The following is a 13458-nucleotide window of genomic DNA, read 5'->3' on the forward strand; positions in this document are numbered from 1 at the left end:
CAACTGTGGCAATTTGGAGATTTCACTGACGCTGTGGAAGAACTTAAGCATCTTCAGGAATTCATTCCTAAAACTGGTTGTCAAAAATTTAACTTGTGTGAGGGACACTAAACAGTATGCAGAGAATAAAGGTTTGAGATCTCTTTCTCCTATGCCAGTGATAATGACCACAGCATTATAATTAAAAGTTACTATCTTGCTGAGTTAAAAATGATGCAAATTGAATTCTCCCACCTTCAGTGAATGAACTGTTGGTAGGTCAGTACTGTGCATAGCTCAGTTCAATCTGCTACATGCTTCTCTTTTTTAGCTGTCACACATTCATCAGCCATTCCTTAAAAATTATTTCCCTGTGGAAATGATTGACCGTGTTGACTGAAAATCTTATACCACCATATTGACTTGCAGAATTTATTTTTATGTAGGCCTGAGCTCTTCAGGGGTTTTGTAGAAACTAACTACAAAAGATGTTTGATCTACATAGAATACCATGTAGAAGCTTACTGACTTAATATTATTGGAGTGTCTTCATCCATTTCAATAGACAGAAAAATTGACTTTCACCATGAAGAGATATTATTGGAAACTAAATTGGTATCTCAACTGCTTAAGTAGGATTGATAGATGAATATCCTAAGATAAGGTCTGGGTACCTAATAAGTATCCAATAGATATTTAATGGTTAAGTTAACTAACCACTGTTGTCGTTCAGTTGCCCAGTCGTGTCCAACTCTTTGCGACCTCATGGACTGCAGCATGCCAAACCTCCCTGTCCCTCAACATCTCCCCAAGTCTGCCCAAGTTCATGTCCATCAGTGATCCCATCCAGCCATCTCATCCTCTGACACCCTCTTCTCCTTCTGCCCTTAATCTTTCCTAGTGTCAGGGACTTTTCCAATGAGTCAGCTCTTCACATCAGATGACCAAAATACTAATTAACTAACCAAAATATAATTAACCATAAATTATACCTTTTGAAAAGCTCTATTTATATCTTTTTTAAAAAAGATTTAGTGTATTTATTTGGCTGTGTTGTCTTGGTTGCGGCACACAGAATCTTTGATCTCCATTGCAGCAGTGTTGCAGCGACCCCATGGACTGTTGCCCTCCAGGCTCCTCTATCCATGGAGTTTTCCAGGCAAGAATACTGGAATGAGTTGCCATTCCCTTCTCCAGGGCATCTTCCTGACCCAGGGATCAAACCACATCTCCTGCGTTGCAGGTGGATTCTTTACCACTGAGCCACTGGGGAAGCCCATACCCCATTTATAGTTAATATAAAACAGTGGCTTTTCTGTGTTGCTGTACAGAGTCCTGTGCTGTACAACAGATCCTTGTAGCTTATTTATTTTATACACAATAGTTTGTACCTCTTAATTCCCTACTCCTGTCTTGTCCGTCCCTACTGGTAACCACTAGTTTGTTCTCTGTATCTGTGAATCTGTTTCTTTTTCATTATATTCACTGTTTTTTTTCTTTTTTTCGATTTCACCTGTAAGTATATCATACAATATTTGTCTTAGAAAATATTGAAAAATTTAATATTACATTTACTTAGTATCATTGTGTATGTTATTTATAATCTACATCTCATTTTGAATGTTATTAATAATAACTTAAATAGACGTTATTTATTCTTTTGAAAATAACTTGCTGCATTATTTAGTATGATTTATTGTATGTCTTGGTACCAGAAAATACTTCTGATGGGATTAATTTTCAGTTTCATTATGAAAATAGATGAGATGCAGCATGATATATTAGAAAGAGAGCCAGACTGTGAATCAAAAGATGTGACTCTAATTCTTAGCTCATCTGATTATAATACAACATTGAGTAAGCTGTTCATCTCAGAACTTTTAGTTTTGTCATCCATAATGGGGGTGACATCATAGGTAGCTGCCTCTCACAGTTGTGGGGTAAAGGCTGTATACCTTGCAACTGAAAACCAACTATAAATGTAAATTTGCAGAAAGTGTGATTTAGAGCTCAACACAAAAGTTTTTTTTTAAGATTTATTTATTTTATTTTTTGACTGTACTGCATCTTCGTTTCTGCATAGACTTTCTCTATTTGCAGTGAGCAGGGACTACTCTTTGTTGCAGTTCTTCAGCTTCTCATTACAAAGGCCTCTCCTGTTGTGGAGCACGACTCTAGGGTGTGCGGGCTTCAGTAGTTGCAGCTCTCAGCTCTCAGAAGTTGAGCACAGACTCAAGAGTTGCAATACGAGAGCTCAGTAGTTGCTGTTCCTGGGCTCTGGAGTGCTGGCTCCGTAGTTGTAATGCATGGGCTTAATTGCTCTGAGGCATGTGGGATCTTCCTGGACCAGGGATCAAACCAGTGTCCCTTGCACTGTAAGGTGGATTCCTAACCACACTGGACCACCAGGGAAGCCCAACAGAAAACTATTACAGAGGCACATTTATTTCACAAATTAGCCCACACTTGTGACACTTATGTGTTCTTTCCTTCTCTAGCCGTGCTCCCTGCTTATGAATCATGATAGTACAGTGGTGATCTTAATTTTCCAAAAAAGCTGATTGGGGATTTATTTTTTTAGTAGAAAAGGGCAAGCACGTAGGGGGAAAACTCCCTTCAGCTCCCTTCAATTTCTTATTCTCTGATCTTCCCCTTTATAATATCAGAGGATAATGCTTCCTTTCTAGATTGGACATAAAAAGAGATTCTTTGAACATAGCAACCCCAGGTAGCTCGAGTGTTGTCTTCTGATTGTAAAATGACCAGGAGTATTTCTCCTTTAATAGAAGATAGGTCTGCTATAATGTATTCAACTTGGTTTTAAATATTAGGGACTATAGAGACTTCCTTAGTGGTTCAGTGGTTAAGACCTCACCTTCCAGTGCAGGGAGTGCCGGTTTGATCTCTGGTTGGGGAGCTAAGAGTCCACAAGTCTCTGGGCCAAAAAAAAAAAACAAAAACATAAAACAGAAGGAATATTGTAACAAATTCAATAAAGATTTTTTTAAATGGTCCACATCAAAAAATCTTAAAAATACAAAATAAAATAAAAAAAGAAACAGAAGAAAAAAAAAAGAAAGAAAAACTCTTAAAAATAAATAAATATCAAGGACTTTAAAGTCAAAAGCCCTTCTAGGCAGCTAACTTACTGGCAAAATTAGATACATTATGATTAACATCTTTCAATATTAAGTTAAATTGGAGCCAGCTACAATTTATTGGAGGATATATCTCATGAAAACAAAACATTTTAAAGACTATGTATTTTACAGTACACCTTTATTCTGATTGGAAATGAATGAGAATTTTAATGTTCTAGACTAAACTTAGATATGAAATTGCCCTGCCCTGGTAGCTCAGTGTCTGCCTGCAATGCAGGAGATTTGGGTTTGATCCCTGGGTTGGGAAGATACCCTGGAGAAGTAACCCACTCCAGTATTCTTGCCTGGGAAATCCCATGGACAGAGGAGCCTGGAGGGCTATAACCCATGGGGTTACAAGAGTCAGACGTGACTTAGTGACTAAACAACTACAACTTTTAGATAACTGTCACCATATGGAGGCAGGCTACTCCTCACTCCAGCAGGGACGTGCCACATCTAGACAAAGCTATGAGGCTAAAGTATAGGTTTCTCAAGTTCCTTGGTGACAAGTCTTGGGGCCCAGGGAGGGTAAGATAAAATGAAGCCTGAATGCAAGTAAAACTTTTTTTAAGAGATTGTTTAAACAATATGAAGCATTTTTAAAGTGTTTATTGAATTTGGTACACTATTGCTGCTATTTTATACTGTGGTTTTTTTGACTGCAAGGTATATGGGGTCTTAGTTCCCTGACCAGGAATTAAACTCTCATTCCCTGCATTGGAAGGCAAGGTCTTAACTACTGGACCACTGAGGGAGTCCCTAAAACTATTTTAATCTCTTCTATAGTAGCTCTTTGCTTTGCTTTTCCTTTAGTATTTAGCAAAGTCTTTTAAGATTTTCAACCTTTCTTCAGTGGGAACCAAGAGAAAACATCTCTGATTAATCTTGGTGACAACTTGGACAAGAGAAATACCCAAAAAGCAGGTAAATTTCAAGGGCAAAGGAGTTACTTGGTTGACTACCTTCCAGACCTCTAATAAATATGCCTTTTAGAGGTAAAGTTTGGAGGGAATGCATTGTACTGTGTGGTGGCGGGGAAGATATTTTCCTGACAAGATTCTTTACTGCCTTCCGCACCTACTTACCAACATCTACTCCATCTCTTTATTGCAAAACCTTGATCATAGCTGGCAATTAAGGACTATGATATTAATTGAAAGGAAATTTAAGGGTGTTTTTTTTCACTCAAAAGGACATATGCATTTTAACTGATAACCCTTAAAGACTAGAGGCTATTTTATGATTAAAGGAGTTATTAATTAACAATGAAATTTCAGATGGAGGGAGGTCTACCAGGGACTAGGAACTGACCATACTGTACAATTGTGCCTGTAGATTTTTTATGCCTAATATACATCTCTTTTAACCTGTCCTAATCTGTTTTTTAAATGTTCTGTTCAAGATCAAAGGTTAAGATGATTATTTTGGGGAAATGTTTTCCTTATATCCCAAGGGAAATCTATCAACTTAGAATCTGAAAAAGATGATAAACTTTATATTTATGGTAAATGTCTATGAAAATATATGTATTTTTTAATGAAAAGCTAAGGTGAAATAGCCATAAGATATGTGTGTGAATTGATGTGCTGTCGGTTGGTTTGTAATACTAAACTTGACTTACGATGCATGCAAATTACACATTCCTTGATCAACATAGTAATTATTTGTGAATTGCATGCTCCTAGATGTCTTGACATGAGTATGAGGTTTCTATATCACCTTATTTAAGAAAAGATTTAGAGGGCTAGAATGAGTAGATTATAAATGTCATTTGATGACTTATATATTCATTTATCAACAAGTGAGATATTTATTTTGTAATTTCATTGACATTTGACTTTTAGGTATTCAGAGGATGAGTATCTTCAGATTATCACAAATATCCAGAGCTGTCCATGGAAACGACAAGTAGAAGAATATGAGAATTTTAGGTAAAAAGTTTTTCCATAAGTAATATGAATTTTAAAACGTTCTGTACATTTTCTCTGTGGATAGAATAAGTGATGTGTTGGGGTTTTTTGTTGCTTGTTTTTTAGTTTTACTTTTGGCTGTTTTGGGTCTTCATTGCTATGCATGGACTTTGTCTACAGTGAGTGGGAGCTATTCTCTGGTTGTGATGCTTGGGCTTCTCATGGCAGTGGCTTCCCTTTCTGTGGAGCGTGGGCTCAGTACCTGTGGCTCCCAGGCTCTAGAGCACAGGCTTAGCAGTTGTGGAGCACAGGCTCATTTGTGCTGCCACTTGTGTGATCTTCCTGGACCAGGGGTTGAGCCCGTGTCCCCTGCTTTGGCAGGTGGATTTCTAACAACTGAACCACCAGGAAAGGCCCATAATGTGTTGTTAAAAAGAAAAGTAGAAGAAGCCAACTGACAATCAAGAACATTTCCTTCTAAGAGTCTCTCATGAGACACAGGCCCTCTAACCCCATCTTATACATAGAAATTTGTATTTGTAATTATGTTGCTGATGTAATTACAAAAATCTCAAGTTCAAAGAGAAAGTTTTTGCTGTACTTTTTATTATTTTAGATGATTTTGCTGCTTCTTTGTACTGTTTGTATTTGACATTTATTTATTTATCTTGTAAGGAATTTTGGAAAACAGAGAGAAAAAATCATCTATGGTCCCATCACTATAGAACAAAAGCCATGTTCCTTTCAGCATATTCCTTTCCAGTTTTTCTCATTAGTTTTTTAATCTCAGCAACATTCAGAAATATGAGATGCTCCAGGTAATAACCAGGGAAGTACTGTCAACCTGACAGGACCAGGCTATCAGTGGGTGATTACAGAGCTGTCTGTGCTGGCATCACTTGAAGCCTACCCAGACAGAATAAATTATATCAAAACAATATCCTATGGTGGGGGTTGCCTGGGTACTTCTCTGGCACCCCTTCCTCCTCTTAAAGCTGCTCATAGGGTGAAGCCAAGCCAGGTATTGCTGTGTCTGCCTGGGCTACATCGCTCTGCTTTTCTTTGCTTCGCATCAGCACAGATTTTGTCTTGTGCCAAGTTATGACAATTCAGAAATATGTTCTTATCTTTACTAGTTCCTGTTTTATTGGGTTGGCCAAAAAGTTCATTCAGGTTTTCCTGTGACATCTTATGGAAAAACCAGAACAAACTTTTTTTTTGCCAGCCCAATACTTTAAGTATCAAACTCTTAATAAAGAGACTTGGTTTCCCCCTGAGATTCTCTAAAAAATATGTGCTGCTCACTTCTCTTTGGGGTGGGGAGGCAGCTCTCCTGCTTGTAGGGTCCTTCAGTCAGTATATACGGGAGTCACTAGATCAGCTACCTTTGATTCTGGTGCTAATTGAAGATGGCTTCTGGGTAACTCCCATTGGGTGAATGAGAAACTTCTTGATTGACTCAAAGCCGAAAAGGAACATCTTTCTTTCACTGAGTAGACACAGGGTTGTCATAACTTCCTGGAGGATTCCATTGTCTTTCCTAACTAGCATTTAAGAGTGCGGGATTCCTGTTTAACTATTTAATCTCCAGGACATTTGATGCTACATTGTCCACTATAGTCAGAAAGTGCCCCCTCAAAAGTCAAATTGGAAACCGAATGTCCAGTGAGATGGTAGAGCTTTTGGAAGGTAGGAGGTGATTGGGTTATGAGGGCAGACACAGCAAGAAGACAGCTGCCTAAGAACCCTGAAGTGGTTTCTCACCAGACTCTGAATTGGTCAGCACTGTGATTTTGGACTCCCAACCTCCAGAGCTGTGAGAATAAATTGCTGTTGTTTATAAGCCACCTGGTCTATAGCATTCTGTTATAGCAGCTTAAATGAACTTGGACACAGTCCTACTGAAGTCTAGATTTGAAAGATTCTTGTGGCAGGAAGATCAGATAGAAACTGCACAGGCAATTGTAACCTGGTTGATCAGTGTCAGTGAGTAGCAGAAGAGTCTGGTTTTGAGAGATGTTTCTACAAGTGCAGAGTAGGCAAAAAGAGAGAGAGATTGAACGATTGAGGATCAATCCCAGATAATTAGCTGGAAGTACTAGATGAGTAGTGACATAGACAGTTAATATAGGGGTAAAGGAACTTCCACTTCTGGCTGTAAAGTTGATTTAGAGCAAACCTCCTGAGAATAATACAAGCAAAACAAAGCATACTAAACACCCCACTGAGGCAACGGCGAACTCCCAAGGCAGGGGGAATTTCTAGGACAAAGATCCAGAAGAGAGAAGCTGAAGGAGAAGAGACCTGCCTTTGAAGCTACTTTTCCTCACAAGGAACTTGCTGGTTGCAAAAGCAAAAGCATGGGGGAGAGGCAGAAACATTGAGCAGTGCTTCCAGCAAACCCTAGAGAAGACCAGTTTTCTTCACAGCTGAAGCTCGGTTGAAGTTATTTCCATCCTCACTTGGACTTAGATCTGCTATTAGCCTAGATGGATGATAAAAACAAAATAATCCTGGGGCATAATTTAATCCAGTGGTCTTCAACCTTTTTGGCACCAGGGATTGATTTTTGTGGAAGACAATTTTCCACAGACTAGGATGCGGGGCTGGTTTCAGGATGATTCAAGTGCATTGCATTTATTGTGCACTTTATTTCTATTATTATTACATTGTAATATATAATGAAATAACTATACAATTGTCACTTACCACTCACTTATCAGTGAGGTGTTGATGTGAGTCTGCAAGAAGCTGATTTATTATGGTCTCTGTGCAAACATCTCTGCTAATGATAATCTGCATTTGCAGCCGCTCCCCGGCACTAGCATCACTGAGTCAACTCCACCTCAGATCACCAGGCATTAGATTCTCATATGGAGTGGACAACCTATATCTCTCCCATGGCAAGTTCTTAGTAGGGTTCGTCCCCCTAAGAGAATCTAATGCCACTGCTGATCTGACATGAGGCAGAGCTCAGGCAGTAATGTGAGGGATGGGGAGCAGTTGTAAATACAGATGAGGCTTCATTCGCTCGCCCACTGTTCACCTCCTCCTGTGTGGCCCAGTTCCTAACAGGCCATAGACCAGTCCTTGGGACTCCTGATTTAATTCATTGAGGGCCTCAGTTGGAACAAAATGATTGAAGAAGGACCAGTGTACTCTCTCTTAAGGAGAAGACTCATCTTCTCCTTCGCCATTAGCCTTGAGACTCCTACTGGGACATACACCATTGGCTCCCTTAGTTCCTAGGCTTTGGGTATGGACTGAAACTACACCACTGGTTTCCTGAACCTCCAGCTTGCAGCCAGCCTATCGTGGGACTTCTCAGTCTCCATAATCATGTGAGCCAATCCCTCATAATAAACGTTCTTTCTACATATCTATAGAAGAAAAATAATCTACTCTAGAAGAAGATAACCTCATTATGAGCCTTGAATGATCCCTGCCAGTTGTTACTCACAACGTTTAGCTCAGTTGAAAAGAGATTTCTTGGGACTGCCTGTTGGTGCAGTGGTTAAGACTCTGCATTTCTATTTCAGGGGGCATAGGTCTGATCCCTGGCCAGAGAACTAAGACTCCGAATGCCTCATGGGCCAGCTCAAAAGAAACTTTCTTTTAATTTAAAAAATAATTCTTTTTAAAGGTTTTTCCTTCTTTTCTGTGTGTATGTGTGTGTGTGTGTGTGTGTGTGTGTGCGTGCACACTAAAAATCAAGAATCTCTTCGAATCCAAAGCTGTATTAAAGAAACTGGTACAAATGATGATGGATAGACACTGTATAGCTGGATGGTATGCAGATAGACTGGCCATTTTCCCCTTAGAACTGTCTCAGTGTAAAAAGTGCATCCATAACCATGATGGTTACCTAGTGGTCTATCTATCTTTCAGGGCCAATTTAAGTAAACATCTGGGACTATAATACTAACTGTTTGTTGTCACTCAAGAGAACAGTCATGGTGACATTTATTTATTTATTTGACTATTTATTATATCAAAATGTTCTTTTTATGGGCATATTTGTAAACTAAATTATATAAACCCTCAACAGAAATCTGTGCCATTAAATTATAATAAACCATTCATTTTCCTCAATTTTTACTGATATAGCTTGCCAAATCTGGAGAGTTTCTGGCTTATTTATAAAGCTGGCATTATAGAAATGTCCCCTATTATTTTAGTTGTCAAGTGGCTAAATACTTTTCTATTTTATTTATTTATAGCAATTTTACCAAATTGAAGAAAAGTGAAAGGTGGTAATATTCTTTTAGCAAGAATAACAAAAGTTACACTAAACTGTGAAAAATATGAGCAAGTGAATACATTCTAAATCCAGCTGTAGCCTAATTGTTGAAACTCCCAAAAGTTGACACCTAGGAGCTATTGAAGATTATGGGATTTTTGTGGTCACAGGATCTCAAAATCAGAGAGCTTTTATAAGTGTTTCTAAAATGAATGTGCTACTTTGCTACTTGCTAGTAGAGGGCATGTATTTTATTTATCAGTAAATATTTGTTTTCGGTTTACTATGTCAAAGAACAGGCTTAAGCCTGATACAGTGTCAGGCACAAAGTAGAACCTTAATAAATATGTATTAAATAAATGGATGCATGAAAACAAACAAGAAGGTATAAGGTTTTCTTACTGACTTCAAGGAAATTGTAAACCATTTGGAGAGACAAGAAATAAAAGTGAATGTATGTGCTCAGGTGCTCAGCCATGTCTGACTCTTTTTGACCCCATGGGCTATAGCCTATCAGGCTCCCCCTGTCCATGGGATTTCCCAGGCAAGAATACTGGAGTTGGTAGGTATTCCCTTCTGCAGGGGTTTTTCCCAACCTAAGAATAGAACCCAGGTCTCTTTCATTGCTGGCAGATTCTTTACCATCTGAGGTACATGGGAAGCCTGAGTGATGTATACAGATACTACAGTAGTAAAGGAAAAAAATACTCAAGAAAAAAGAAAATCTCAGCCCTCTTTTTTCTTCCTTGGCATATAATTTCATTTGCAAACTGTACAAAATTAAGAATGTCAAGGTCTTCCCTGGTGGCTCAGATGGTAGAGTGTGCCTGCAATGCCGGAGACCTAGGTTCGATCCCTGGGTTGGAAAGATCCCCTGGAGAAGGAAATGGCAACCCACTCCAGTATTCTTGCCTCGAGAATCCCATGGACAGAAGAGCCTGGTGGGCTATAGTCTGTGGGCTCACAAAGAGTCAGACATGACTGAACAATTAACACTTCCACTTTCAAGAATGTCAAGCTGTCTGCCTTCTGCTTTTAAAATTTATTAATTTTCATATTACAATTATTTCCCCCAAGCATAAGTTGGTACATGTATGATTTGCATAAAATTTAACCTGGATTTCAGTTTAAGAAATTATAGATGGTTTCCAATTTACAATGATTCAACATAACAATTTTTCGATTTTATGATAGTGTACATTCAATATGCATCCATTAAAGACAACTTCACATTTTGAATTTTGGTCTTTTCCGAGGTGTCTGAGGACAGAGGGAACAAAACCTTCCCACTGCACTGAGAAGGTATCTTGAAATTGAAGATTGAGGCAGGTAGCTCCATATAATCAGTGGATCCATTTATTATGTGGTAACTTACTTACAGAGTAGAATCAGGTGGATGGTGACCAGAGCTGTACTTCACATCTCGAGGGGCCTTTGTGACAATTGTATAGTTAACTTAGGGTGTGGGGGAATGCGCTTGCAGGCAGTGGGTGCATTCCTAAGTCAAGATTTATGATGGAGAGCTAATCTCATGCTGCTGCTAAGTTGCTTCAGTCATGTCTGACTCTGTGTGACCCCATAGAAGGCAGCCCACCAGGCTCCCCCGTCCCTGGGATTCTCCAGGCAAGAACACTGGAGTGGGTTGCCATTTCCTTCTCCAGTGCATGAAAGTGAAAAGTGAAAGTGAAGTCGCTTAGTCGTGTCCAACTCTTAGCGACCCCATGGACCGCAGCCTACCAGGCTCCTCCTCCATGGGATTTTCCAGGCAAGAATACTGGGAGCCAGGAATATATCAGCAAAGGTCTTTATCAAGAGACGCAGATTTGATCGCTGGGTTGGAAGATCACACAGAGTAGGACATTGCAATCCATTCTAGTATTCTTCCCTGGTAGCTCAGCTGGTAAATAATTTGCCTGCAATGGAGGAGATCCCAGTTCAATTCCTGGGTCCAGAAGATATGCTGGAGACCCTAGGGATAGGCTGCCCACTCCAGTATTCTTGGGCTTCCCTGGTGGCTCAGCTGGTGCAGAATCCCCCTGAAATGTGGGAGACCTGGGTTTGATCCCTGGGTTGGAAAATCCCTTGGAGAAGGGAACGGCTACCCCCTCCAGTATTCTGGCCTGGAAATTCCATGGACTGTATAGTTCATGGGGCTGCAAACAGTTGGACACGACTGAGTGACTTTAACTTTCACTAGTATTCTTGCCTGGAAAATTCCATGGATGGAGGAACCTGGCAGGCAACAGTCCATGAGGCCACAAAGGGTTGGACATGACTGAGTGACTGAGCACAGCATCCTTTTAATGATTAACTTGTAGCAAAAGCAATAGAATACAAATATTAAAGTAAAATAAACAGATCCAATATGGAGTCAGATGTGCTCCTCCCTGTGACAGTAACATTGAAATACTTACATGTTTTGAAATACTCCCCACTCCTTGTTCTCTACTTCCTCTACTTCACCCCTGAAAACTATTTTGTGAAGCTCTGGGAAACAGGTTTTATCCTAGCAAAAGATTTTTGAGCTTCAATAATCAGTCAGATTCCCTAGGTAACTTGCACGATAATTACTGCATTAGCTTTCAGGAATCGTTTTCTAACTTAAAAGAACTGTGTTCATTTGTGTAATCAATTACAAAAAGCTAACAGCTACACAAGCAACAGTGCTTAATTTTCATTTTACTTTTGCTTCCCCACCCCCCCCAGAAATCATCATATGATTATTTTGGTTTTGGTTTCCTTTGGATCCTCTAATACCACTTAATTTCTTTAGACATTGCTGTTTCATAGACATGAGCTTGAATCCAAAAAATGACTGAATATTATCAATCACATATTTACTGAAAACTTAGTGGCAGAAAATGGTGCTATTAGAAAAATGCATGTGTTTAAGATTCATGCAAATGAGATGCCTTTCAAATTACTTGTAAAACAGGTATTTTGTGCTTGATTACTTTGTTATAGATAACTATTACATGGTAGCAATTTTATTAAATTATCCCCTCAGGTTTGGTTAGATTAAAATTTTGTGAACATAACTTTGTCTTTCTCTGTGTTGACTATATAAGAAAAGATTTCATTGCTGTCTCAGATTCATTGATATCTCTAAAATAACAGCCAGGGTGTTGCTTTCATTTTTATTTGGACTCCATTGAAAAAGTACAGTGTTAAACCAAAGAAATGTATAAACTACATATCACATATGCTAATTTTTATGTATTTTTGGTTGCACTGTGTGGGTTGTGGGATCTTAGTTCCCCAACCAGGAATTAACCCAGGCCAGTGGCAGTGAAAGTGCTGAGTCCCAACCACTAGACCATCGGGGAATCCCTTCATATATGTTAATTTTTTTACTACATGATGCTTACATATTTGAAATGGTGCCATTTCATGATTTATCTCTGTGAAAGGGCATAAATACTGCAAATAAACAGATGGATAAGTTAATATTTTTCAAATCATAAAACTGAGCAACCAAACTTACTTGAGACAACAAAGTTTTCAACTATTTTCTGAAATATGACTCCAAAAGCAATAATTGTGGTTTGATTTTGGTTAGTATTTGGTGAATTTATGCTTCTCTCCCCTCCCCCCAGTTAACAGTTAACATTATTATGTCCCAGGTGTTTTGTTTTGTAGCATTGATATCTTAGAGAGAAGCAAAAGTCATCTCTATCAGAGGCTTCTTTTGATTATACAAAACCATGTTCACTTTTTCCGAACCTCTGTTCTCTTCCTCCTCATAACCTTTAAATACTTGCTGCTTATGATTCATACAGGGTGACTCTGATGATGGCTCAGAGCAATACATATTTTTAAAAAATTTCAGGTGTTTGCACTTTATGATAGATGTTTTGGGTCAGTTGTCAGATTGAAAAAGCTTCTTTCCCTCATTTCCTCTGCCTTAAGACCATTTTTCAGTGTTAATATCCTGTCATATCATTTTCTATTTTTCATGCCATGCAGTCTGCCTGTGCATTTTGGGAAGCAACAAAACCACACCATGTCATTACACCTGCCGTATTTAATAATAGAAACTGGCTCTTGCACATTTAGGGACTAGTTCCTCCCAGTCTTCAGAATATAGACTTTGCCATAGAAATGCATCAAACCACATGGGATTCATTCATCTTCTAGATTTTATTTCAAAAATGTATTTCCCAAGTTGTACTTTGTATTGACCATA

At 38.8% G+C, this 13458-nt stretch overlaps 1 protein-coding gene across 1 annotated transcript in view; it reads left to right on the top strand.

Annotated features, from left to right (window-relative positions):
* Positions 1-13458, top strand: part of ST8SIA6 (ST8 alpha-N-acetyl-neuraminide alpha-2,8-sialyltransferase 6) — a 159426-nt gene that overhangs the window by 109768 nt on the left and 36200 nt on the right. The window contains exon 4 of the mRNA XM_086334166.1: positions 4967-5053. Coding sequence (XP_086190292.1) covers positions 4967-5053 — 87 coding nt within the window. The remainder of the gene's footprint in view (positions 1-4966; positions 5054-13458) is intronic.

This window comes from Bos grunniens, chromosome 13, assembly GCF_055505025.1.
Source record: "Bos grunniens cultivar Pamir isolate PY7600 chromosome 13, Bosgru_T2T1.0, whole genome shotgun sequence".
Taxonomy (NCBI): Eukaryota; Metazoa; Chordata; class Mammalia; order Artiodactyla; family Bovidae; genus Bos; species Bos grunniens.